The sequence below is a fragment of the Anomalospiza imberbis genome, chromosome 2 (genome assembly GCF_031753505.1).
Source record: "Anomalospiza imberbis isolate Cuckoo-Finch-1a 21T00152 chromosome 2, ASM3175350v1, whole genome shotgun sequence".
In the NCBI taxonomy this organism is placed as follows: Eukaryota; Metazoa; Chordata; class Aves; order Passeriformes; family Viduidae; genus Anomalospiza; species Anomalospiza imberbis.
In genome coordinates this window covers 52,488,498-52,515,471 of record NC_089682.1, presented here as the reverse complement: position 1 = coordinate 52,515,471, position 26,974 = coordinate 52,488,498, and the positions used below count along the sequence as shown (strand labels likewise).

The 26,974-nt window shown below is 41.3% G+C and overlaps 1 protein-coding gene across 1 annotated transcript; it reads left to right on the top strand.

The window, feature by feature from the left end:
• Positions 1 to 5,791: 5,791 nt before the first annotated feature.
• On the top strand, positions 5,792 to 25,878 carry CCDC80 (coiled-coil domain containing 80). The gene is made up of 8 exons (XM_068181043.1): positions 5,792 to 6,404; positions 6,777 to 8,677; positions 12,786 to 12,942; positions 16,893 to 17,029; positions 17,649 to 17,797; positions 21,052 to 21,155; positions 22,752 to 22,832; positions 24,839 to 25,878. Exons 2-8 carry the CDS (start codon positions 6,785 to 6,787, stop codon positions 25,183 to 25,185), a joined length of 2,868 nt encoding a protein of 955 aa, XP_068037144.1. The 5' UTR covers positions 5,792 to 6,404; positions 6,777 to 6,784; the 3' UTR covers positions 25,186 to 25,878.
• The last annotated feature ends 1,096 nt before the right edge of the window (positions 25,879 to 26,974 follow it).

Below are 26,974 nucleotides of genomic sequence, written 5' to 3'. Positions count from 1 at the left end.
CCTCCTCTGCCATCCATCAAGGAAAGATTCCAAAAATGTCTGGCAGAGAAGATTTGGCTCAGGCCAGAGGAGACGAGGAAGAGCCAAAGGTTGCCACTGAGTGAAACACAGGAGTGCCTTTTTACATGAAGGAAAGAGAGAAGAGTGGCTCCACTGAAGATTAAACACTGTGATGTACCTGATAACTTATAAATAAAGACAAGGGTCATGAGTGCTTGCAAGTGAGCATAAACAGCCTGAAAAGAAGAGTGGTACCTCATCCACACAGGATGCTTCTTGCTGTCACCTTCAGGCTTGAACTGTCTTCAGTCTGGCCTGAAGTAACGGGACATAAATGTTAAATTCTCATTCTACCTCAGTCTTTTGCCTTGCCTTGCCTTCCCTCCACTGAGCCATGAAAGCAGCAAAGTGAGGTGGTACTTCAGTAATGCTTAATTGCTTTTCTGACTTAAAACCATCAGAGAATTTGAATCTTCTCCACTGACTACCAATGAATATTAGTCAGGAATGTGTGCAACCATGTTACAAGTAATTTTTTATATTCATCCCCAAGGCATTCTGACATGTAGTCTGTGAGAGTAATCACTGTGCACAGCCCTGTTTTGGAAGACTCTTCTGGAGATGAACTGTGGCAGTCTGTTTTTTAAACATGATACTACTCCATTTCTACCCCTTTAATTTCATAATCAAAACAAGTCTTAAAAAAACCCCAAACAAACAAACCAACATTTTAAAAATTTAAATTAAAGGGTGCAAGAAAAAAAGTTTGTAAGGCAGGATATTTTAGGATAGGTCATGACTCTCACAAATACATAAGGAACAATCCCTCCTGATTCAGTGGGCTCTGTTTTCTGGCAGAATCTTGTTGAAGTTCCTCTTCCAGTGGAGAGGAGAGCTGTGTCTTCCCTGGCAAATGACTTGATTGTATTGCAGGACAATTTCTACTTGATCTTATTCCAAGTGTGCAAAGCCATAAGTGATTGTATTGGGGAAAACAGCTGTCAAAGAGATTAGGGCTGGAAGCTCTGCATCAAAAAGTAAGTATTTGTGCAGAGAGAAGTTGCATAAGCACCAGCTTCTATCCTGCTTGAATCTGCTTTGTACCACAAAGTGGGGCTGTGAGAGCCACGAGGCAATTTCCCCTCTTGTTCAGAAAGGCTCAACATCAGCTGGCAGCCCCCAGACAAAGGGAGAAGGACAAAGGAAGCACATGAGAGAAAGGATGTGGCATGGATCACTGTTCAGACCTGCCAAAAACACAATACAACACAGACCTGTGCTAGCACAAAGCCCTCTGCTTTTCACAGAGGTGTGAAATTGAGATGGGAACCCAAGCCCTTGCAGCTGGTGACTTCACTGCTGTGGCCAAATTCATTTAGCTGTGCAGGCACAGGACTTGGGAGCTGTAGCGGCACTTCTCGGGGCAGTCTTCAACATCAGCATTATGAGCTGCCTTAGCACAGCTTCCCAGCGTGGTTCTGTCACTGTAACAGAGGGATGCTGGCCTCACCCACTGACAAGTTAAGTTAATTTTAGCCTCGTTTTCCTTACCATCTCAAGAACAATTCCTGTGACTGTCTGTCTGTCTGTAACTATTCTGAGACTGCTCCTGTGGTTTTCTGAATGCTTCACCTCTGCAGATGTATCGTGGAGAGACCACTTGCAGCATGCTGCAGTGGCTTTATCACCCCGCAGACTGTGGCTGGGTACCACCAGTTGCAAGGCCGGCAGATGGCAACCTTTGTACTCGTTTGCTCTCTGTATAACACTCTCATTTTAGTCACCATAGCACCAGTTTGCATCAGTCAGTTTGGTGCAGAACTTGTCAGTCCTGTCCAGAAGATATTCTGTTCTTCCCGGCTGTTTCCATCCCAGATGTCAACCAGATGTGTAACAAGAAATGGGTTCATGTGAGAGCCTTCCTCTCACCAGGAAGTTCTGTAAACTGGACAAGCAGAGGTCCTAAAGTCAAGGTCAGCTTGAGCATAGGCCACTAATAATATCCAGGCATCAGAACTTCCCTAAATCTCAACTACAGCCTGAACTTTTGGGGCTGCAATCCTATCAGTACCTAGGAAGCTTAGCCTCGGTTCAAAACGTTTAATATTATAGTTTGTAATGTTTATTTTTAAGGCTTGAGTGTCATATTGCATCACCAGTTTCTAGGCAACATTCTTGAGGACTCCACAGAAAAATGTATATTTTAAAAGTGAAGATTCAAATTAGTCCAGCCAACCCATTTATCAAAAGCTCATTTCTATTTTAGGGGCTTGATCTGACTAACCAGGCACTGCTCTTTTTATCACGGGTCACTGCATTTGCAAGCCTCCCTGTACTGACTCCCTTTCCTGCTCACATTCAGGGGGCTGAAGTGCAGTTCCCCTGTTTACACTACTAGTTGTTATTTCTCCAGCTGCTGGCTGGGTTATGACCCCAGTCAGATTACTAATAATAGCTACTTTCCCCCTCAGGAAAGCAAGGACCCAGCAGGGTTCAAGAAACCTGTCCCTTCTTAGAGCATCAACCATGTCTGGCTTCACAGGATTCAGGCTCTCCACTCTCATAATCCCCCACTGGCATCAGCAGGGGAGCCTACACCTGCTTATCTGGCTCCCAGCTTCCCAGCACTGTACAAAGCAGAAAATGCCAATTTTTCCTAAGCCCCTTGTCTCCTTTCACCTTCCTTGGGAGCACCCCAAGGAGTTTCTCCCACCCTCTCTGGAGAACTGCCTTGAAGTCTACTTATAGGAAAGCTCTCAACTGCCCCTCTGGCTGTCTCCTTCTTGCTGCTACCTTATTTCTCCAGGTTTTGAAGGACTGAGAAGGAATCCTAGTTCATGGGGTAGTTGACATTCCTATTAATTATTTAGCAGCTGAAATAGTGTACACTGAAATTGTGTGCACACCTCTTGACACATTTGATATATTTAAGTCTGATACCTAAAGCAGAGTATAAAAAGACTTGCAGCGCTGTCATCCTTAAACAGATACATAATTTCCCTTTGTGGACATAGTATTAACTTTCAGTTCCTTATTAAAAGCACTCTAAGGGATACAGGTTTTGTACCTTGCATTCCACCTTTCTCAAACTGCTCATTTCAGTTCAGTGGGCTACAGAATTCATTTCCATAAGCCTCCAGTGAGCTGCACTTTTCAGGGGTGGTTGTCATTTTGATCTCAGATTTTCCATGTAGGGGTGTCCAGGGGGAGTTAATTCCATCCTTTTGTGATTACTTCCAGTCCAGCCAAGAAGGTCTCTTAAAGCCTTGATTTGAAGACTAGGCCAGAGAAAACAGCTACATTCTTGACCAAATTATCCCAGAGTTAACTAAGATAATTAGCAAAAATTTCAAGTAATTGCAATTACTTCATGTCTGCATTTAGCAAGATTTAATTCCTAGTCATTGGTTATCCTTCTGCCTTCCTCTACTGGATTAAAAAGCAATTTATTTGCAGATGTCTCTTTCCTGTGTATGCATGACAAAATAATGAACAACGTGTGGCTGTGCCTTCCACATAGTTAATTCTCCACCTCCCCTTCAGAAGGATCATATCCAGCTATCACTTTTTGAACCCTTTGCAATCCTTTTGAAAAGCCTGATGTGTACACCATAAATCACATTATTGACACTACATATGTCTTTCCAACTTTCATTGGGCTGCTAGCAGGCTTTCTCCTTGCTGCAATATCACACCAAAAGCCAATTTCCAGGGGCTTGTGTATAGTGACCTTTAAGTCTCTTACTGAATAGCTCTCTTCAAGTATATTGTACTAGATCTTGTGAATGTTTTATGTTTTTACTTTTTCTTCTTGCTGTAAAACCTTTCACTGGCCCTTCAAAGTATGTGTTCACTTTACTAGGAGTCCCCTATTGGCCTGTATAAGTTATTTACTTTCTAAGAAAATTTGATGTCAAATATTTCCAGCAGTCATTTCAAGTTTATTCCTTGCCTTGGACAAAGGCACTATCAAACATCAGCCTTGAGAATATCCCCATGGCTGCATGTTTTCTTGTGTGCTAGATCCTCCCTACACCTGCCCTACAACCCATCATCTTTGCTGATCTGCCACCCTTTGATATACTTAAGGCACATTCTGTAGCATGCTCCTTCTTCAATAAGGTTGGGAAAGCAAAGGAAAGTCCTCACAGAAGTTCTTCAGTATATCTATAACTGGACAGGACAGACAGCAAAGCTAATATGGAAATCTGTTTCTTTCCTCTGCAGTCAGGTACTGAGTGTATTTTCCTTGGCATCATTAGACTTGTGCAGACGAGTGATGTTTTGCCTCTGTGTGGTTTCAAATTATTACCAAACCAAGCAAATTGAGGAAGTTTAAATTTTTTAATTGATTTACCCCAAATCAAATGCTTGGCTTCAGCACTGGAGGGTCACTTCTTTTTAAAATCTTGGTAATGAAACTAGATGAAACACTGAAATGAAAACCTCATTTTTATTTACAGTCTGTTTAAAATATCATCATGAAGCAAGGCAATTTTTAATGACATTTTTTCCTAGTCATGATAAATAAACCAGCAGGCTTGACACTAATTTAAGTGGAAAACCCTTACTCCACAGAACTCCAGTTTTGTGATTCTTGTGAGAGGTACAGTCCCAGTGAACGTAGGATGTGATATTTTGGAAAAGGCTGAGCATTTTTGCCCTCGTGTTAATATGAGCACAGCCATTCAGCATTTTCCCCTACCTCCAGGCCAAACCACTGGCCACAAAACACAGACTGAATGCATATTTGCAAAAGCACTACTAATGTTTAGAAGTGCATTTGAAAACTTAAATAAAAACTAAGATAGAAAGGAAAGGGGTTTTTTTCTTTGAAACAATAATTTCAAGGAAAGTAGAAGGTGCACCTTCACCTCCAGACAATATAACTGAGATCAAATCCAGTGTGTTACCACAGACATGTAACAGTATCCCTGTCAAGAAGCAAAATCTTGAAAAACAGTTAAAGTAGTATTAAGGTCTTGGATATTTTTAGGTGTTACCCATCAACTACAATTAAGTGGTGTTTTACACTGAGGGTGCTCAGCACACTGAAGCCAGTGTAAATCAGCTGAAGACCAGGTGTTGCCAGCAAGGCTGTGCCAGTTTGCGTCAGCTCAAAAGAAATGGTGTCATTTCACCATGAAGGGAGAGCAAAGGACATGACCCTGCCTTTATCCTTGTCTCTGTAGGTATTTTTGTACCTTTTCTCTTTCTTTTTTCCAGTGCTGGTGAACATTCATGGGAAATAGATATGACTCTAATTTTAGTACAATAGTAAACAACCTAGTCTCTCTAAAAACTACATATTAACAAACAGTCATGCCCGTGTGATGTTTGTGGAAAGAATATACTGACATACATGAGGACCTGAAAGAGAAACTGGCTGGAAAGTGAAGAAAAATTGGATTTCACTGAGGAACTCCCAAAAAACAATAAAAAACAAGGAAAGGGGAAAGACAAGGCAGAAACAATGAGGTATAAAATAATAATTCTTAAACAGCAGACCTGTTATTGACACTGATAGAGAAGCACACTTTTTTTATCCAGACAGTGTCCATTTGGTGGGAGGAAAGAAAAAGCCGAGGTCGGAGAACACCAGAGAGCTGGGATGCGTGAAGGAAAGAGTTAAGGCTAGAGTCACCCTCTCTGAAGTGCTCTGTGATGCTGTGCAGTGTGTCAGCCCCCAGAGCCTTCCTCCTCCTCCCTCCCTGTGTCAGAGTGGGGAGGAGGCGGGTTCTGCTGAGCTGTTAAATCCTGAGTGAAGTTTCCCCCATTTCCAGTGGCCACCGTTGTCTGAGGCTGGTTCGGAGCAGGGCTGGGTTTGCCCTGACATTTCTGGGACCGCGGCCAGCCAAGAAGAAAAAAAGACGAGTTTTTACAATTTGCTTTTGTCAAAGTGTGGAGAAAGGGGAAAGGGAAGCGACCTTTTTTTTTTTTTTTTTTTTCCTTTTTTTTTTTTCAGCATCACATTCCTGTGTTTTTCTTCAGCCTGGAAAATATATTAGTGCTGGGTGCTTTCCTCTCTGGAAACAAAGGAGCTAAACGGGACTGAGGAAGCAAGGAGTGGGAAGGTTTGGGAAGTTTAAAAGAGAGGGACTTGGAGCCACCAGAAGTTCCCTTTTCTTAAATGAAATCCCTGCCTGTGTGGGTAACCGGTACAGCAAAAATCCAGACCTGCAGGTAAATGGAGAAGCAGAGATCACAAAGGAAATTTCCGCTAACCTCATCCCGCCTGTCAAGAAGGTGAAGAAGAAAGTTAGAAGACACACAACAGGCTCTGTGACCTGTTGGGCTGCATAAAGATAAATCACTGAACAACAGTAAAGCTGTATGGCACTGGTCTCCTTTTAAAGGAAAAAGACGTGAGAACTCGTCTCTGGCAGGGAAACTTCCCTGAGAGGGTAAGTTTCAAGTCAAATTCTTGTCTTTCTGCTCTCTGTACGGATCCTTTCTCTGTGTGTCTTTGCATGTGTGTATAGTGAGAGTGTGAGAGAAACGGGGAGAGTGAGAGAGAGAAGGATGCAGATCTCGGTGTCGTTTTAGATAGACAGTATCGTGTTACAAAAGGATGATCTCATTTTTTCATAAAATGATCCATTCTGGGTTTTTTCCAAAAATAACTGTAAAACTTACGAAGCCACTAGGGCAGGACCGAGGTGTAATCAAGCACTTATAAATCACACTAAATAGCCAGTCTGTGCTTTGCATTTTTAATCACTTGTGCAAAATACTGTTAACATCTAATTTTTTTCCTTCTCCCCTCCCCAACACAGATTGCACAATGAACTGGAGGCCAGCTCTCAGCTTAGCCCTGCTGTGGGCAGCATGGTTAGTGTGTGGCTCTGAGAAGACAGAGAGGCTAGTGGAAAGGGGGAGCCATGGAGTTAGGAAAGTGCCCCTGGCTTACAGGGCTTCAAGCAGCTTGCTGAGAAGGTCTGGAGCATCCCTGAGGAATTCAAACCTGAATCCTCGACACCCTGTCACCAAGAGGGATTCTTCAGCACCTCCAAAGCCACCTGCCAATCTCCTGCAAGGGGAAGCACGTTCCCAGGCCAGGGGCATAGGGACCAGAATGAGATTGGTACAGAGACTCACAGCTGCAGCCAAATACCCCAAGTCTGAGATGATTAAGGATGAAGGGATATCCTCTGCCACCCAGTCACGAGGGGTACGTTTCCCTTCAGGGTCAAGTTCTCCCAATATCCTGGCCAGCTTTGCAGGGAAAAATCGGGTGTGGGTCATTTCTGCCCCCCATGCCTCTGAGGGCTACTACCGGCTCATGATGAGCCTGCTGAAAAATGATGTTTACTGTGAATTGGCTGAGAGGCACATTCAGCAGATTGTGTTGTTCCATGAAGAAGGGGAAGAAGGGGGAAAAGTTAGAAGGATAACCAATGAAGGAAAAATCCTGGAACAGCCACTAGATCCTGCCCTTATCCCTAAGCTCATGAGCTTTCTGAAACTGGAGAAAGGGAAATTTGGCATGGTACTGTTGAAGAAAACCCTGCAAGTGGAGGAACGGTATCCTTATCCAGTCAGGCTAGAGGCCATGTACGAAGTCATTGATCAGAACCCCATCAGAAAAATTGAGAAGATGAGGCAGAAGGGTTTCATCCAGACGTGCAAAGCAGCTGGGGTGGAGGGGCAAGTGGTTGAGGAAGGCAATAATGGGGGCACCATGCAGCCTACCCCTGGCAGTGAACATGTCCAGGTGTCAGCAAGGAAGGAGGATCCAAGGAAGAACAGTAATCAGCCAACAAGGACCAAAACAGTGAGGAAACCAATGACAACCACAGTGGCCACTCCTCTGCCTACCGTAAGGAGCACTACCCTCCCTTCCACCACCACGACTACTCGTGCCACCACCCATGCAGTGACAACAGCCAGCCGGTCTACAACAACAACTACACCCCTCCCCAGCACACAGAGGACTTGGACCACGAAGACACATTCCACCACAGAGTACCACAGGCTGCCAGCAGCCCCCGATGCCACTACGCCACGAGTCACAGCCTCTGAGGACTTCTACTCTCCTGTGTGGAAAACAAACCGCAGGGACCGGCAGCGCGGCCACCAAGAGAAACAAGTGGCAACCACACGGAAACCAAACAAGGCTGCCCGCTATGACAGTCTCACAGAACTCCCAACAGCTCCCTCAGTGCACTATACAAAGGCAAATGTGGGTAGATTTAAAGATAACAGAACTGACAGAAAGGACTTTAACCACAGGGACCTGAATGTCACACCTGGGCAACACAAACCAACTAAGACTAAACCACCAAAAAAGAAGACCCAAGAAAAGATACTCAGTAATGAGTATGAAGATAAATATGACCCGAGCAAGCCTGCTAGTTCCCATTTAGAGGAACAGTTTGCAGCGGGAAATATTCCCCCAAAGAAAGGAAAGGAATCAAAGAAGCATGACCAAATGGATAAACCTGAGAAGAAGAAGAAGAAGGACAGACCTGACAAGCAGCAGAAGAGTGAGAAGCAGTCCAAGAAGGTCAAAGCTGAAAAAAAGAGCAAGCAGGACAAAGACCGCAGTAAGAAGAAGAAGGGAAGCAGGACTGAGAATGAGGATTTTCCCAAGTCCAACAAGAAGACTTTCCTACAGCCTCCCAGGAAATCAGCAACTAACTTCCTGGAATATTTTGAAGGCAAGAGGAGACTCATTGTAAGTAATTCATTCATCTGAATTTTATTACCTAAATAAAGTCTTATCTCCCTCGTAGTAGGAGTATGTGGAACTGTAACTTTATAGAGGGTTTCTAGTACTCTTTTTGGGTGCTTTTGTCTTTGTAGACCTAAATGACTGTTTTCAACAGGTTTCACAGCCTCATATTGGAAATTTTACATGCAGTATGAGAATCAGTCATCCAGAGATTAGGATAAAACCTGTTCCCAGCCACTTCCATGAGCCACCATAGAGCCATCAGATTATCTTGCTTCCAGTGGATATGCAGGTGTCAGGATCTGTATCATTATGATCAATGAGGTTCCAGTGTGGATTACATCCATTTGTCACCTTGGGGTACTTGCCAAAGTTACCATGTTTCGGTGCTCTGCCTGTCCTGCCAGCTGGCACACCTGCTTCATATTGGTGCTGGTGTCCTAAAGCTGGAAGCAAGCCAGGTGGCTTGGCAATGCTAGTGCACATCTGACTGAGGATATGCACAAAGGCTTGTGATCAGGTGCCCTGAGATGGGGAATTTGGGATTAAGATCTGATGGGAATTAGGCATTCAGATCTCCTAGACAACTTCAGAGATCCTGTGCAAACTTTATTTTGGTTTGGGTTTTTCTCCTGCTGTTTGTATTAAACTGTAACATTCCAGTAAGTTTCAGGCCTGAGAACTTCAGCATGGTCTGGAGTTACTTGTCCCCAGGTTTTATAGCACTGTATGTTTTTCCAACTACTTATAAAAACCACTTCACCTGGGACAGGAAACAGTTTTAGTTGTAGAACAAATGTTTTTTCTGGCAGATGACACATATCCTGAAGGGTACACTTTGGAAAAGAGTTCTTTAAAAATATTATTGTGGGAGCTGGTTTCTTGCAATTATCCTGCTGCAAGCTGGTCTGTTTCACAGTTATTGTCCAATAGTCATTGTCACAAATGCCTTTGACTTTCATGCTCCATATTCCAGTACAAATAGCTAAGGTGCCAAGCTAAGATGCCAAGTTAAGATTTCAACCATTGGAATGTAATGAATCATTCTGCTGATGATTCATGGGCCTGAAAACAAGGCAACTTTCTTCTACCCATCTCCATTCTTCAAGATGTAGGGAATGTGCTGAGCTAGCACTAGAAGTGGAAAAAAGATATATATTTGAAAAAATCGAACTTGACTGAATTTTGCAAATAATGCCTATTAGTTACTTGTTAACCAATATTTAGCCAAAACAAAAGCTCAGGGAGACAAACGATGCAGAAGTTGGGATCCTTGAAATTGTGGTTTCCAAGAATATAGGTAGCATCAGGACAAATAAAAACAAACTTGAAAATAAAAGAGCCAAAAGTAAAGCTCACAGATGTCAGGCTGCTAATTCATAACACCATCACAGTCCTGGCAACTTGAAGGATTGTCTGAAATTTGAACCTTCTGATACTGGGCCACCTCACAACTGGATCTCTGAGAAAAGAGTTGCACAATCTCAGGTTATCAGGCCAGAACTCACTGAAGAAAAATGATTATGCCATGCTGCACCTCACTTTTCCAGAATCAATAACATCCTCAACCTGCTTAGTCTAAATCTCCCTGAAGAATAGGTTTGGTTTGGTTATTAGTAAAAGCAGTGGCTGAACTCTATTTTCTCATTGCCATGCACAGCACATGTGGAAAATAAAGAGCTTCTCAAGCTTCTTTGAATCCACACACGTGCCTATTTGCATTCCTTCCAATCAAACTCTTCAGTTCCCTTAGGGGAACAATCCTTACAATTAACTCTGTCATTCATGAGTCTTTAAACTCCCTCTCTAGAGAATTAGCCCACATTGCTGCAGAAGCAACTCTACCCAAGTTGTTCCCCATTGCTTTGCTGTACTTTTGTCTTTCAGACTGGCTTCCAAGGACATTGTTTCAGTCCTTTTCCAAACATCTTTTAAGAAGGACATGGGGATTTAAGCTCTACATCATGAACAATTTCAGATTTCAGTGTGAATTTCAAACATCTGGAATTTTGAAGTCTATTCTGGGTTAAGTTCAATTAATGACAAATATAGGTCCCAGGTGCAGAAACTGAAAAAAAAATTATGGGTTTTGAATCCAATAGCCTCACCTCTCTATAATGGGGCTTTTGTTGCAGTCTTACAAATGTTTAGAAATTTTGGCCTTGTGAGTTTGGATTTTTTGTTTATTTCTCTGTGGTGAAGAAATGCCAACAGACAGTTTATTTGTAACACTCCATATATACCCACCTGCACATATGCACACACACACACATGCATGCATGCAAGCAAACGAGAAAGAGGAAGATAGCCAGAGGACTGGAGCACCTCTCCTTTGGAAATAGGGTGAAAGAGTTGGGGTTGTTCACCCTGGAGAAGAAAAGGCTCCAGGGAGACCTTATAGGAACCTTCCAGCACCTAAAGAGAGCTTATAAAAAAGAGGCAGAGTGATAGTTGTGCGTGCTCTATCCCTGTAAGTGTCCAAGGCCAGGCTGGATGGGACTTTGAACAACCTGGTCTAGTGGAAGGTGTCCCTGTTCCTGGCAGAAGGGTTGGAGCAAGATGATCTTGAAGGTCCCTTCTCAGCCAAACCATCCTGTGATTCTGTGACGCAAACACTGATAGAGACACGGCACATACAGCCTGGGTTAAAACAGACCTGGAACAAAGCTTTGGTTGGAAATTTGCTTTGTTTTACAAGGTTTGATGAAGCAGATCAGATTCAGGCTTGACTCTGCATTCCAGCTTATGACCTCCAAAACTAGAAGGAGACAATACAAACCAATGGTCTATTTTTCATCTCAGTCCTCAAGCCCTTCTCATAATCCTTTTTATTTGAAGCTTTTTTATATGTATTTTAAAAGCAATGTGTTACATGCTGTATCCCTGAAACCAAATCCTCTTTCTGTCTGTCACTTTCATTCACCTTCATGTCCCAAAGCTGTAGTCATACCAGGGGCCTTTGCATAAATGAGAGGCAAATTTTATAAGCCTACAAATGTTTTTACATTGATGAACTGGATTTATAAAGAGTGTACAGTAAAAATTAGCCTTCAGGCCCCACAAAATCCAGAAGGCAGCAAGAAAATTATTACTCCTGTTACAGATTAAAGCATAAATTTGTAATTGAAGGATTTGGGTGATTATTTGTGATCTTAAATCATAAAACTTGAGTCTATATTCCACCTCCCTTTGTATTTGGGGGGATCATTGACAGGTGCTTGATTGCAGTTCACTGCTGCCAGTTAGAATTATTACATTGCTAGAGCTGCAGCATTCCTAGGCATCTTCTGCTGGAAACTGCTGCATAGGATCACTGAATGTTGTTATGCACACCCCTTCCCTGGAATATTTTCATCTCAGTCACTGATGAAGGATATGAGTCATATACTCTAAATTTTTTAAAAATTAAATCTTTGCAATCCTTAGAAGGCTTTGAAGTAAGTACTGTAGAATGTAGAGCTTTTTATACTTTTGTTGTTGTAATTGTTCCTCTTCCTTTTTGCCCACAGCTGTGCCTTCATGCAAGTACAAGTCCCCTAAGACATCAAAGTGGCTTAGAAAAAAGAAAAGCAAAATCAGTCATTTTCACATGAGGTCACAGTGGCCTTAGCAACTCTTCAAGGTTTTCCTAGATGGCCATCAATTACACAAGTACTCATGTAGCCCTAACTGTACTCACCCCTTGGCTGTCAAAACAGGCATGGGAACCCTGCCTGGACCGTGGGATGAGGGCAGAGCGGCTGCCCTGTGAGTGAGTCAGAGCACCGCTGAAGGCTGTGAGGGAGACCTGGTGGGCCTGGCAGGGCAAGGGATAAAAGGAGAGTATGTGGCTTTCTGCAAAATATCGTGATATTTCTTCTACCAGCATTGGGGTAGAAGCAGCAGAGGAGCTGGTGCAAGCAGCTGTACCTGCTTCCAAAGGCTTTCCTGTAGCTGGCTGAATGTCTTTGGGTTAGGCTGGGCATCAAGGTACACCCCAAACAGAAATAAATGACAGCTTTATGGGAAAGAGAGCCCACTCTGCAGACAGCCACTAGTTCTCCTTCAGTAAAATAATCACCTGCTTCATTCCTTACACTAAACAAAGTATTTTGTCTCTGCCACCAACCAGCTGATCACAACCCCCAAGGCGGACAACACCATGTACGTACAGCAGCGAGACGAGTACCTGGAGAGCTTCTGCAAGATGGCAACCAGGAAGATCTCAGTCATCACAATTTTTGGCACCATGAACAACAGCAGCATGAAAATTGACCACTTCCAGCTAGGTTCATTTTCTTTTAATACTTTCTTTCCATCTCATGGGTACAATACAGACAGAATGGGAAAAATCACCCCAGCTTGGGTCAAAATCTAAGACTATGCAGGACCTTAAAAGTAGCTCATCTAAACATATTTAGTGCCACCTTCTTCACATTCAGATTTTCCATGTAGACAGGTGACACTGGGCATCCATCTCTCTTAGGTAGCTTTGAAACAACTGCTGTCAGTGTTCATGTCCTGGGGAAGCACCCACCAAAGCCAGTGAAAACCTGTCCTTCTGCAACAATAGTGGCTGAACAAAGACTTCAGGTTGCAGTCCAGCAAAGCACTTAAGCTTAGGTATCTCTTGAATTATTGAATTATCTCATTTCTGTCTGAATCTAAAGCTTAACGCCACGTGAGTGCTTTGCTTGATGAAGCTAAAAAAATACAAATATTCTACAGTTCTATACTGTAAATAGAATAAAAACTTCTAATTTTTCTTACAAGTCCACCACATCTGTCCCCTCCAAGTTCATCTGGTTTTACCAAATCTTGGGAAAAGATGTGTGATGGAACAGAAAGCTCAGGACCTGACCAGCTGCAGGGTGTTTCAGGTCTGGCATATAAATGGCCAGAGGATGACAGATTTATGTCTGGCTTCCAGCTGTGCCTCTGCTACTCTAAGAGGAACAGGATCTAGCCTTGTGTCCCTGAGTGACAGTGAGTCACAAATCCTGCCAGACTGTCCAGTTGTGCACCTCCTTGGCAAATCTGGAGCAGTGCAGGATTTTCTACATCAGGCCAAGGTTACTCAAGGTCACTTTTTCTGTACCTAGATCCATCTGCCTGTCAGTGGACTTTTAGGATTATATTTAGCTCTAGTCTGGCTAATATTCAGATATTCACTCTGACATAGACCATACTCTTTCAGCCTGTTCCAAACTTAACCTACATCCAAACTTTCCCCAAACCACATAAGTGTATGTAACAGCTGAGTTCCCATATGAGGAATTAAATTGTTGAAGAAAAACAGGAGATTTAGAAGGGTATAGGTTAAACCTTACATGAAGTTCACCTTACAACTTTGCCCAAAACACCAAATCCTGAGCTTTATAGCAATACACACAATACAAACAAATAATACAAATATCTTTCTGTTCCACCTCCCCGTCTCCTTCACTCTTCCTGTTTGTATGGCCTCTTCAAGGCTCATTCTCTGTGAGCACCAGAGGCAGCAAAAGCTCCTAAGAAACATTTTGTACACAGTATGTTTCTGTACTGAGAAGCTTGAGCACCCAGCATGATGAGGTCTACTTGGAGTGCTGCATCTTGGGACTGAAATACGAAAGACAACAACAGAAAAGTCAACAGAAAAGATTTTTCACTTGAAATTTCAAACCCATTTAGAAGTGGTCAATGAAAGAGCTCAGTGATACTGGTCGAGATTAGCTCACAGTGATACCAGAGAATATTTCCCACTTTCCCACTGGAATGACAAAAAAGCTGAGTGTCACTGCAGAGGTCTTCTCTTCAGCCCAAGTTAACAAATGTGGTCTCTTTTCCCCATGAGAAACAGTACTTTAATCAACTAAATATCAGCCCCTGGCTACCCATCCTATAATCAAAGCAAGCACCTAATCTATTAGACCACTCCATTGCTAAAACAACCTGCTGGCCTTCTTTGTAACCTTGTTGGAATTATTTCTAACGATAAATCATCTTCCAAGCCTGAATAGCTGCCAAAGTTATGTGGAGAAATGTTTCTCCATTCTTTCAGAGAAAAAGCAAAGAGAGCAAGGGCTTTGCAGGTAGCAGCATAGTCTCAGCTCTGGTGGGTCTTCATGCAGATCCCAGATGTCCTTTATGAGGTAGGGATCAGGAACAAATAGTGACTTGTAAGGAAAGAGGCAATTAGATTAACTTCTTCTTCTTTCTCCACAGAAATAATTAACAAGTTTGAAAGGCAGGTTAGCCTTTGTGGCATTATTTTTTCCTTGATACAGAATTTTGTGTATCACTCTGTAATTTAATATTCTTCATTTCATTTTGTTTTGAAAGAAAATCTCCTAAAAAGGAAACTCTAAAGGGCTAACTTCATATTGATATCTAGAGTTTAAAGCAGAAAGGTCAGTTGGTCTAAGGTACTCCTGTACCTTAGCTGTTTTCCATCACATTTCACAATAACAACTTTTGCACTTTTCTATCTCCATCTAGGCCAATGAGATAGTCTTTGTTTTTAAACATGAACTTTTAGTCTATGTTTTAATGGTCCTACTTGCCATTAGTAATACATAAATCTCACTCATCAAGCACCTGAGGCAGGATTTAGATATATTTATGAAATAGATAGCCAATTAGCACATCTAGCAATCCATCCAATCAAAAGCTAATGGCATTAGTTGTTAATTCTTTATAAAACTTTGAACTGAGGTACATATAACAATGAAAACTCATATGAATTAGATATATAGCATGATAAGTATAACCAAATTTTAATATTCGCTGGCTTGGCTTTTTTTTTTTTTTTTTTTTTTTTTTTTTTTTTTTTTTTTTTGTAAGCAGTGGCTTCAAGGTGTGAAACGTAAAGATCAGATTCTAATTCAGACATTTCCCCAAAACTTTTATTCAGAAGTTTCATTCAGTCTACACACAGGATGGACCTGCTGCAAAATTTGAATCAGATCAGTATGCTCCTTAAAAGCCATGTATTTTTAGAAAACTATTTAAAATGCTTTGCTGTATAATGACTAAAATCTTTCTTCCTGCTATGTGCTTCACTTGGATCAACTAATCACATCTCTATTTGCTGACAAAAAATTATGGAGCAAGAGACTGAAAATTGTACCTCTGGATTCCACCTTTCGACGACCTGCTGTGTCTCTGACTTCAGGCAGGTCACTTAAGCCATGGCTGGGATTTCTAAGTGAGGAGATGAATATAACATTCACAGTGGTGTCACAGGACATAGGCAAGCAGTGTTTGCAGGGAGCTCCTGGTGCCCAGGTAACATTTCACTTGGTGTGTGGTTTAGCTTGTCCTTAGCTTTCCAGGCCTACAATTGCATATGGAGGCTTGTTTCAGCATTGTTGCACTTGTACAGGGCTGTGCTGGATGCTACAGCTGAGGCTGTGCTGATGACACAGAGACTTTCAGGACTTGACTGCAATGCCCACTTGGTTCCACAGGATGTAAGGAACCTCAGTACTTCCACAGGCTTGTCTTCAAATCTGTGTCTTCAGTAGTCTTTTTCTCATTGTTTCAGAATGTTTTCTTAGAGTGGATCACTGAGTAGGTACAAGTTGTACTCCAAACTAAGTTTTTGCCTGTCAGGCTGCTAGAATCAGCAAGCAGAAGGAGGAAGGAGTGCAAAAGTGGGGTATCTAGAGAGGTATGCTGCCAGCACTGTAGCATTCAAGACATGTTAAACAGTTTCTGGTTTCTTATAGTCACTATATGTAAATTTTTAAGACTGGTAAGGTTAACTCTACCGTCCTGGCCTACCTCAAGCTGTTCTACCTATATCTATATTTTACTGACCCAAATCACCTATGCTGTTTCATTTCATATGGTGCACATTGTCAAAATTTCTATTTTCAATTACAGAATTGGCTACATTTCAGGAGCTGGTGAAATGATTAGTACATGCATATACATGTATGAGCATATTGAAAAAATCTCAAAGATGTTTCCAGGAAAAAGCAAGATTTCTCAAAAAACGTGCAAATGATAAATAGTAAAGTGCATGACCCCTAGGATCAACTGATTTTCAAAGAGTATTAGGATGGAAGGAAAACTAGACAGTTAAAAGTCATAGGAATGAAAAGTTCACACACATGGTTTGTAATACATTGAATATGCAGCAGGAAGAGAGCTTCTGAGAAATGAATTCTCCCTTTTCTTTTGAGGCAAAATTAAAAGCAGAATGCTGTGTGATTCCATGACTATTTTTATTTCTCTTTTGCCTCACATTAAGATAATGAAAAGCCCATGAAAGTGATAGAAGATGAAGATCTTGTGGACCAGCAGCTCATCAGTGAGTTGAGGAAAGAGTATGGGATGACCTACAATGATTTCTTCATGGTGCTGACAGACACTGACATGAAGGTCAAGGTGAGGGTTTCAACTCTTTGAACTCAGCTCTCTTGAAAGAAAATGCAGTGAAAACATATGAAAAAAAATTGAAAAATTTAGGAAATTACATTTCACACTTGCATCTGAGGCACATAAGATACTGATGCAGGACCTGGTTATTGCTGGAGGACAAGCAAAAGAACAGTAAGCTTAATTTTCAGAACTTAGGTAGCAATCTTCATTTTCTGCACTTAGGGGAACTCGTGAATTGTGTGTTTCTGCTGGAATGATGAGGTTCTGTTCCCCACACCTGAGAGGGTTCTAATGGCATTCTAAAACACAGTTGGCTCCTCAAGAGGATGACAGCACACTGCATAAGGACAATCCTCTAGTTGAATGGCCTTACAAAAGAATATAATAACTGCAACGTCCTCACTTTATCACTTTGGGCAAATAATGAAAACATGCCACTTCCAAAGGGCAGTCTGACTGCAAAACCAATGATATTTTCCATAGTTTCTGATCTGTTTTAGGCCTTGATGCCTGCATGCAAATTAGAATACTTGGATCTCTAAATATCACAGTGCTGTGAGACACGCAGAAAGGCTGCTAATAAGAGCATCCTCATACCCACCTGTCTTGTTTTTTTTCTTAACAGCAATACTATGAAGTACCCATAGCAATGAAGTCTGTGTTTGATTTGATTGACACCTTCCAATCACGAATTAAAGACATGGAAAGACAGAAAAAAGAGGGCATTGTCTGCAAAGAAGATAAGAAGCAATCCCTTGAGAGCTTCTTATCCAGGTATCACCTTCTGTTCTTATCTGCTGCTAGTTCTACTAATTAGCTACTAATTATTATTACTGGAAAAATACTCATGTAACTATTTCTGGGATTTTAAAATATAGATTTCTCAGTAATTACAATGTTAAGCAAATACAGAGAGGCAGACAGAGCTGAATGCAGTCTCATATAGAATGCTGAAAGATGGGAAGCATGTTTCCTGATGAACTAAATCTTCCTTGGACACTGATTTTCAGTGCCTCAGTTTCCCCATCATGACATGGAGATAATAAAACTGATTTGTATTAGAAGAGCAAATAAGGTTTAATTCACAGATGTTAGCTCAATGTTTTGAATGTATGAAGCACAGTGTTTGTGTTTTGATCATCAACCATCCCAATCTCATTAATCCCATTCTAATCCCTTCCATGTAGTTCAAATTCTCTCTGACTTCCTTCTTATCCTGACTGAGATAACAGTTTGTCTTTGCCAGTATTAGTCATATTATTAAAGGTCTTGCAGATGTCTTTTGCAAAATGTTGGAGAACTTCTACAGAAAGACAATTTTGTTTATGTAATTTCTACATGCTGTGTTATTACTCTACCCTGAGACATAAATTCCAGGCAATAAATTTGTCTGGACTGTGGGCATTCAGACCCACAGAAGAGCTGTGCAGCTACAGCCCTCTTTCAATTATCACAGGATAACTGACATGAAATTTGGGCTACCCCATCATTCTAGACTTACCTGTTACAACTGCATCCTCCTTACCTACTATGAGAATCCATGGGAAAACACTGTTAATTTAAAAATAAGCTTTAAAAATAAGCTTTAAAATAGGCTTTAAAAATAGTGAGGCGGCATGATGGATTAAGATGAGGAAAGGAGCAACATGTAAATGAATAGGTTGTTGGTTCATAAACATTTTAAAATTCAATGGCCACTTCAACAGAAAGGGAACCTTCAACAAGATCCACCCCACCCACTTCACCTCCTGTTTAGGTCCCAGTGATTTATCCTTGAGACCACCAAGAAGAACCACAGTTTGGAAACAGCTGATCAGAACAAAAAAGAGCTTGTATACTAGAAAGGAACAGGCCCCAAATCCTTCTTTGCTTGGAAACAGCCCTAGTAATAAACACACATTAGAAAACTGGGCACGAAAAATGCAGAATGTTGCATCTATAAACAGAACTGCTGCTGCACAGAATGCATTTGTTGTCTATGAAACAAGCATCAGGCTTTAAATATTGGGTGGACTTCTCTAGCCACATTAACTGGTCAGATTCCCAGTAAAATTAATTCCAGCTTCGTCAAATATCATGTTCCCAGCAGAACAAGAACTCTGGCATCATCTTCCTGGTGTTGCTCCTTGCAGAACTCAGTTATAATAATGCAAATATTGTTCTTAATAAACCTGCCTGCTGTGAAAGGACACCATGAGAGCCAGAGCCAGCTTGAGTAATGCTTAAAAGCCACATGTAGAAGGAGGCAAACCTTAAGTTTGGGGGTGAGTCCCCCTCTAAGATCTAGACACTGGCTGTGCTGCTCTCTGGGCTCACACATCAGAACACAATGCAAAACAGGTAGAGGGGGAAGAAAGGATCCACAAAGGGAAGGGTCTGGCAGATTTGTCAGGAGTATTGGCCCATGGCTTCTGATGTCAGGAATAAAGCAGAAATCTGTACATTAGTGCTGGCAAACTAACAGCTGTGAAGGACCAACTGAATTCATTTCTAAGACGTAGTCCCAGATAAGCACACCAAGTGCTCCTGGGGCAGGGGCATAAACAGCTTGAACGGCTTTCAACACTTTTCAGCTCTATGTAACACCAAAGGAGATATTAAAAAAAAAACAAAACAAAACAAAACAAAAACCACCAGAAAGAAATATAAAAGTATCTTAAACTGACTTGCAGTTTTTCCCTAGGCAAAATATCATCCAATGGCCACATTCTCATTCATTGTTCATAGGTAACCAGGTGCTTTTCTATACAAAATAGCACAAAGGTTATTTTGTTTCCCATTTGCAGATTAATGACACAAAATTTCCCTCCTTTTCTTCACATCACATATGTGATCCTTAATGCTTCTCATTCCTATTCACTGAACTGTACATGCACATTCATGTTCCTCCTGAGAAAGATGAAAATTGAGGAGGTTTGCTTTTCAAGGATTTACTTTTCTAATTGTAAAAAAAATCAGTATTGATCAACAAGCAAAGATATCAGCATGCCCTGCTCTTCTAACAACTTCTTCTATGACTTTGAGCAAGTCCCACCTTATCTTCAGCTTCTCTTAAGTGAAGCAGAATTGATCCTTTGCATTAGCCTTCATTTTGAGATCTTCACATGCTAGAGCAGAAAAGCAGGCTATTATTATAACACAGTAACATCTGCATCCATTTAAAAGATCATTTCCTCCTGTAAAAATATCTCTGCAGCTTTGCAAATTCCTATAAATCTGATTTATTTTGGTTAAGTGGAGAAGTACCTATATTTAAAAAACAAGTTGTTGAGAGAGTATTAAAAACCTCTAAAGGTTAGAATTTTTAAAAATTTCAAGTGTCCTTATGGCATTGCCTTTCCTTGGAAAGAAAGGAGATCCTTACGCAAAATCTTGGGTAGATGGTGCAGTCCCTATTAAAGAAAAATTCCAAGATTTATCTTATTGCCCCATGCATGCCCTATACAGCCACAGGCTGACACAACCACACACTTACAAAAAAGCTCCGATTTAGAGCCATGTTGAAGGTATTTTGAGCAAACGTGGTGCAGGAAAGAAAAAAGAGGTCAGTGATTATTTACACAGAAGTATGAGTTATGTCTGAAATGAAGATCCACCCTAATTCTCAGACAGCTCTTGGACTGCAAAATAACTGTGCATTTCCAGCAGTGGTGAATGACGTAAAAGCTAAATGCCTAGTGAGGAATTCCACAGGAATCCTTCTCCCTTGAATATACACTTCTCAGTACTGCTGTAACTACTGAAGGGCTTTGAGCAAAGATCATAAACTTTGCAGTGTTTGTTTGGTGAAGCAGCAGCACTGCAGGTGTTTCTTTGAAAGTTTTGGAGCTGTAAAATTCAAAACAAACTGTAAAATTCAAACAAAACTTTATCCTCTCCCAGTGATGGGCAGAACTGGGAAGATTTCCCATCCAGCTGTTACTTAGAAGTTGTGAGAGATATGACATATCTCAGCCTACAGAAAACAGAAACACTGAGAGGACTTGAGTCACGTGTCATGACCATGCCTGGCCACACTCTCTTTTCAGGTTCCGATGGAGAAGGCGCCTGGTGGTGATCTCTGCTCCCAGTGATGAAGATTGGGCTTATTCCCAGCAGCTTGCTGCTCTCAGTGGACAAGCCTGCAATTTTGGTGAGTCAGAAGGAGCTATATTCTTGCTCCCCCAAACCACATCCTTCCTGGTGATGTTGTCACATGGTTCCTTTGCTCATGTTTGAACCTGGACAGTCGAAGGAGTCTGACAACTGACAACTTTCCTCCAGATCCAAATGGAAGATTGTGTTAAGCAGGTAGTACAGCACACTGCCAGCTAAGACAGCTAAACAAAATGTTCCCTGGAATAATTTTTGAAACATTACACTAATGTAGCAGAAAATGCTAACACTCCAAAGCTTCTCCTCAGGCTTGTACTTCAGGAGATTAATAGTTATTTTGGGGCTTTTTTATACTGCACAACTTAACAATACAAGGAAAATGCTTTGGTAAGGGCAGATCCTTTAAAATCCAACTGAGAACTGGACCAGGCATCAGGGAGATGCATGGACATCAGGGCTTTTCTTTTCCTTACTGCTTCATTGCCAAAATTTGTAAAAATATTAATGGAATCCATTTCAATCCAATAAAGGCCCTCCCACACCCATAACTGGGTATTTAAGGTCCACCTACATAGCAGAGAGAAGGGCTTACTCCAGGAGACAACTAAGGGCAAGACCCAGAGGCACTCTTCTGTCTTCATGTCATGAAGTGTAGAGATTACTCCTTAAGTTCCTAGCAATGCACACACCATACAGGGTCTAGACTACTTCAATAGAATGAAGCAGGTCCCTTTCAACAGATGCTATTTCAATGCATTTCAATTGCACCAGAAGGGAGAGCTGCACAGTATGATTGTTTATTCATAATCACCTGGCTTTCATTCCGAGCATCAGCATCACCTCATCTGGAAAGTACCAAAGTAAATTGCAACATGGGCCACTGCAAAATCCTTTCTGAAGAATAAAATATAGTCAAAACAATTGAGTATCCCCACCCTTTGGTAGGGATAGCTTGAACATAATCCAGTGAGTTTCTAAAGCATTTGTCAATGGGTGTTTTAATTAAGTGGTATGTTTCCAAGCACCTTACCTCCAAGTTATAAAAGCAGTTACTTCAAACATTTTGCAGATTGTACTGACTCATGTTACATGAACAGTTTCTACTGCCCCTAAGGTTTTTCTTCAAAGCAGAGGCAACAATCCAAGCCTTTGTGCAGGACAAATGGAAGAAGTGAGTATCTGTCGTAAACTATTCCCTGCAGTCATTGAGAGTTTAACTGGCATAGGTTATGTTGCCTCTAAATAATTTTTTGCTGTGTGCTTGACAAGTAAAAGCTTTACTAGTCAAGAAAACAGTGCAGGAAGATTCTGGAGTTGGAGAATTGCCTCTGCAATTTACTGGCGATTCTGATGCTTGTATCCCAATGCTACAGAACCACATCACCATGCTGCTGTCCTTGGAACAGCTGTATGCAACTATATCACATTTACTCAACACATCAGCTTATCCTTATGTTTGGGACAGATTATGTGACTGGCAGGGACTCCACAGAAATCAGTAATTCTCCTGAAGGGCTGGCTGAGACTGGGGCCTAATGTAGCAAGCACAGACCTGAATGATTAAACTAAGATCTGCCCAAAGATAAGCACAAAGATCTGGTCTGACCCAAAACCTTCTTCATTTCCTCAACAGGTCTGCGCCACATAACTATCCTCAAATTGCTGGGAGTTGGCGAAGACGTTGGAGGTGTCTTAGAGTTGTATCCAATTAACGGTAAGTGACTGTTTCCAGTTTCTTCAGTACTACCCATGAAGGGCATCATACAGTGCTGAGTACTTCTTTGCCGTAATTTCTTTAGAGGGATGAGTATGACTGTTTTAGTCTTTTGTTTCTTTTAGGAAATAAGATGAGACAAAAACAAACAAAAAGCTTTCTTGGTGTTTCTGCACTGAATATTTCATGGGTTCTTCAGGAAAGAAAAGTACAAATATCTGAAGTTCATCTCAGATTTTGATTTCCTGCTTAAACTTACAGTCCCCAGGACACTCTTCTGCCAGCCTTGCTGTCCAAGACAGGGATGTCTGTGCCTTTTTACATGCTCAAGAGTTTGCAGGGCTAATAGAACACACAATGAGCAGATTCTCCTCTAGGGATGCCTCATTTATATTCATAGAATGGCTTAGAGTGAATAGGATCTCTTAAAGATGATCTAGTTCAACCCACTGCCATGGGCTGGAACATCTTTCACTTCATCAGGTTGCTCAAAGCCCCATCTAACCTATCCTTGAACACTTCCAGAGACAGAGCACCCATATGGGCAACCTGCTCCTGCGTCACACCACCCGTATCCTAAAACACCTCTTCCTTATATCTAATATAAATTTACCCTGTTTCTGTGTAAAATTAATACCCCTTGTTCTGTCTCTGGACCCTGTTAAAAAGTCTTTCTCCATCTTTCTTATAAGCACTCTTTAGTATTCCACTTGCATCCCAGCAGGCTCTTTCAGGTAGATCCTTAAAAGAGTCCCATTGTCAAACGCTGTGGTTTCCTCGGCTACCTAATCCAAACTACCTCCATCAGTGGAGGGACAAAGACAGAAAGCAGCTTATTTATCCCATCTGTGCTCCAACTGCTCTCAGCATGAAGGCATTCTAGTCCTTCTACAGCACAGGAACATTAAGTCCATGTATGAGGAAAAAATAAACAGAGGAAGCTGATGTCAGACTTCCTCCATCAACACTCTTGCAGCCTCCACTGATTTTTGACTAGAGGCTTCATTACTTTATTTATAGTTCCCATTTGTCAAGATCAACAGATCTTTGTCCCATCTCCCATTGAACTGATGTTGACTTCTAGCACATGTTCTACTGTGAGAACTTCTAGAGAGATACCTTTTATTTGGCCCCTATACCTTTGTTTTATTCCTCTTATTTCTTGTGTGGGGGAAAAGGTGAACATTTAATCCCTGTCCATCCCTGCAGTAACACTGACATTCACTCCCACCTTACTTCTGCTTCAACCATGCTATCAAAGAAGCTTTTGAAATCTTCTGAAAATTCACATAGCCTTTGTCAGCCAGGCCACCCTTAACCACCTGCTTGCTGACCTCTTTCAGAGAGCCTCAAGTCTGTAAGGCAGGGTGCCACTGTGTAAGTCATGTTGCCAAGCTAACTATGTATATATGTGCCCACTGATCTTAGTTTACTTACTGTTTTACAGTTTCTACTCATTTACCCAACACACACTTCACACTTAAAAGCCTGGAGTTCACCAGATTTACCCTAGAACATATACATTGAAGAGGAAATGACATCTACCACATCCCACACCTCACATATCATGACAGTTCAAGAGTGAGGCTCTACAGGCTGTATATCCTGCAATTCTTCTATCACACTTCAACTTTTTCAATTTCTTTCACTGTTACTGTTTCCCATATATGCCTTCTGCAATACATAAACTGGTGACCCAAACTGCAAAGACATCAAAGAAATTAATGGATTCGGGATGACAAAAAGATGTAACACACTACAGTAGCTTCAGGCTAGAGAATAAGGACGGGTTTACAATACTTAGAAAAGCTGTTAAAAATACATCCTTAGTTCACAGTAATTTCATTTCAGATCCAGGAAATTGATCTGAACTTGCAAGTTACAAGAATCTTATATTGCCAACTCTTGGGCTGTAGCCTATCTCCTGTTGTTAATTTTTTTACCTAGAAACAATCATCATTGCCTAAACTAAACATTAATGCTGATTTTATGTGATCACTTCCTAGGAAGCTCAACTGTAGACCGAGAAGACATCCCGGCTAATTTGGTGAAAGACATTCGGAATTATTTCCAAATTAGCCCGGAATATTTCTCCATGCTTCTAGTGGGGAAAGATGGCAACGTCAAATCCTGGTATCCTTCTCCCATGTGGTCTATGGCGATTGTGTATGACCTGATTGATTCCATGCAGCTCCGGCGCCAGGAAATGACAATCCAGCAGTCGCTGGGCATGCAGTGCCCTGATGATGAGTATGGTGGGTATGGCTACCACAGCTACCACCAGGGCTACCAGGAAGGCTACCAAGATGACTACCGTCACCACGGAAGTTACCACCATGGATATCCGTACTGAACAGAGTGACTTAGCCTCTGGCTGCCCCCATGTCTGTCTTCCAATAGCTATCAAGCAATAGGTGGCCAGTTGCAGAAAATCCTCCCAGGCCACCCAGATATCCGTGCCTCGTTCTTCTACTGTTCAATCAAGGGACTTTGGTCATTTGCCTTCTCAAAAAATGCAGAAGTCTTTACAGTGAAGCATTCAAACCAGTAGCATTGAAGCTTTAAACAATAAAGACTGCTTTATATTTTTAAACCTTTATAAACAAAGGCCATCAGCAGGTGCCGTTTGTATTAAAACCAAACAAAAAAATCCCACAGCCCCAGCCCATGGGCACTACAGTAGGGTAGGAAACAAACTGTCCAACAATGTGCTTTTTACTACTTTTTCTAAGGAGAAAAAAAATAAGTATATTTATTGGAAAGCGAGATTTCATTTTGCTTATAAAGAGAAACAAAGAACCACACTTTGGGTCTCTCCCAGAAAAGAAAAATTTAAGAAAGAAGCATGGGGCATGCTCTTTAATAATATCAACAATAGTAATAAAATATTTTCAAAAAAACATGTTTAAAAAGAGAGCATCCCTTCTCCAGTGTATTACCATTGTAATTAGCTGACTTTATGAATGAAAATAAGATTTATGGCTATTGGAATACATACATATGTATGTATTCCAATACAATACAATGTAAAGTTCTTAACTACAAAGCTTACTGCATGGCTATTTATTCTTTCAGTTGGGGTCCCTGTTCTCTTAGGTCCTGCCCACCTCACTGTTAAATCCAAGTTAATGAGAGCTAAGTGGAAACACTAACCAGGGTTAGCACTGTCTGAAATACAGAAATTTGAAAAGCATTATTTTAATCAGAAAAAGAAATCTCATTCAAGTATATTTTCAATGAGTTGTAACTAGCTCTCTATAATAATGCTTTTAATTAAACTGTTACTCTAAATTTCAAATTTTCTTTTACCTCTTCTTCTCATACCCTCGCCTATAAAGTGATCTGGATTAAATGTTTATAAAAGTATTTGAACTTAATTTAATCTGCTAAACCATCTCTATTTCTGCCACACTTTCAGAAATGGGTTTTTTTCTCCCTTCTCATTGATGTCTTTAGACATTGGAGCACCACCCTACCCTACTGAAACCAGTGGCAGGAACAGCATGCATGGCCATGGTTTCAACCATGCATAGTCATGTTTTCTAGCCATTTGGGTTAGATTTCTAAACATTAAAGATGCAGCAGAAAGATGATGGAATATCTTTAATGAAGATACCACGTCAGCCTTTATAATGGCACATTGGTCACTTCTGATGTCAAAGATGTGCCTGACCAGTCACATTTCTTTTTATAATCCATGATGTGGGTGCACATTACATATAGATGCACACAACAGGGCACTGGTACTGGCTACTGCCATCAGAGAAATAGCACGGGAACAGGGAGAGCATGCTCTGCATTTTGACTTCTAGCATTTTCCTGATTTTTTTTTTTTTCCCTGGATGAAAACAAAACTGGCTAAAGCAACAAGTTCACTCAAAACTAGATGCTTTCTTTAAAAATTTAAGTCACAAAGGGTCAGGCATTACTTGCCCTTCTGAATGTCAGAAAGGCAGACAAATGGTCACAAGGCCTTAGCTTTACAATCCTGGTCACTCTCTGAGGCAGGCTGCCCTCCCTAACACAAGGTCTAGTCAGTGCTGGGTACAGCTCCTGACTTACCTTTCTCAGGTGACTGGAGCTAATTGGGGGAAGGCACTTAACAGAATGATTTTGAGAGGACTGCTGCCTGCAGAGAGCTT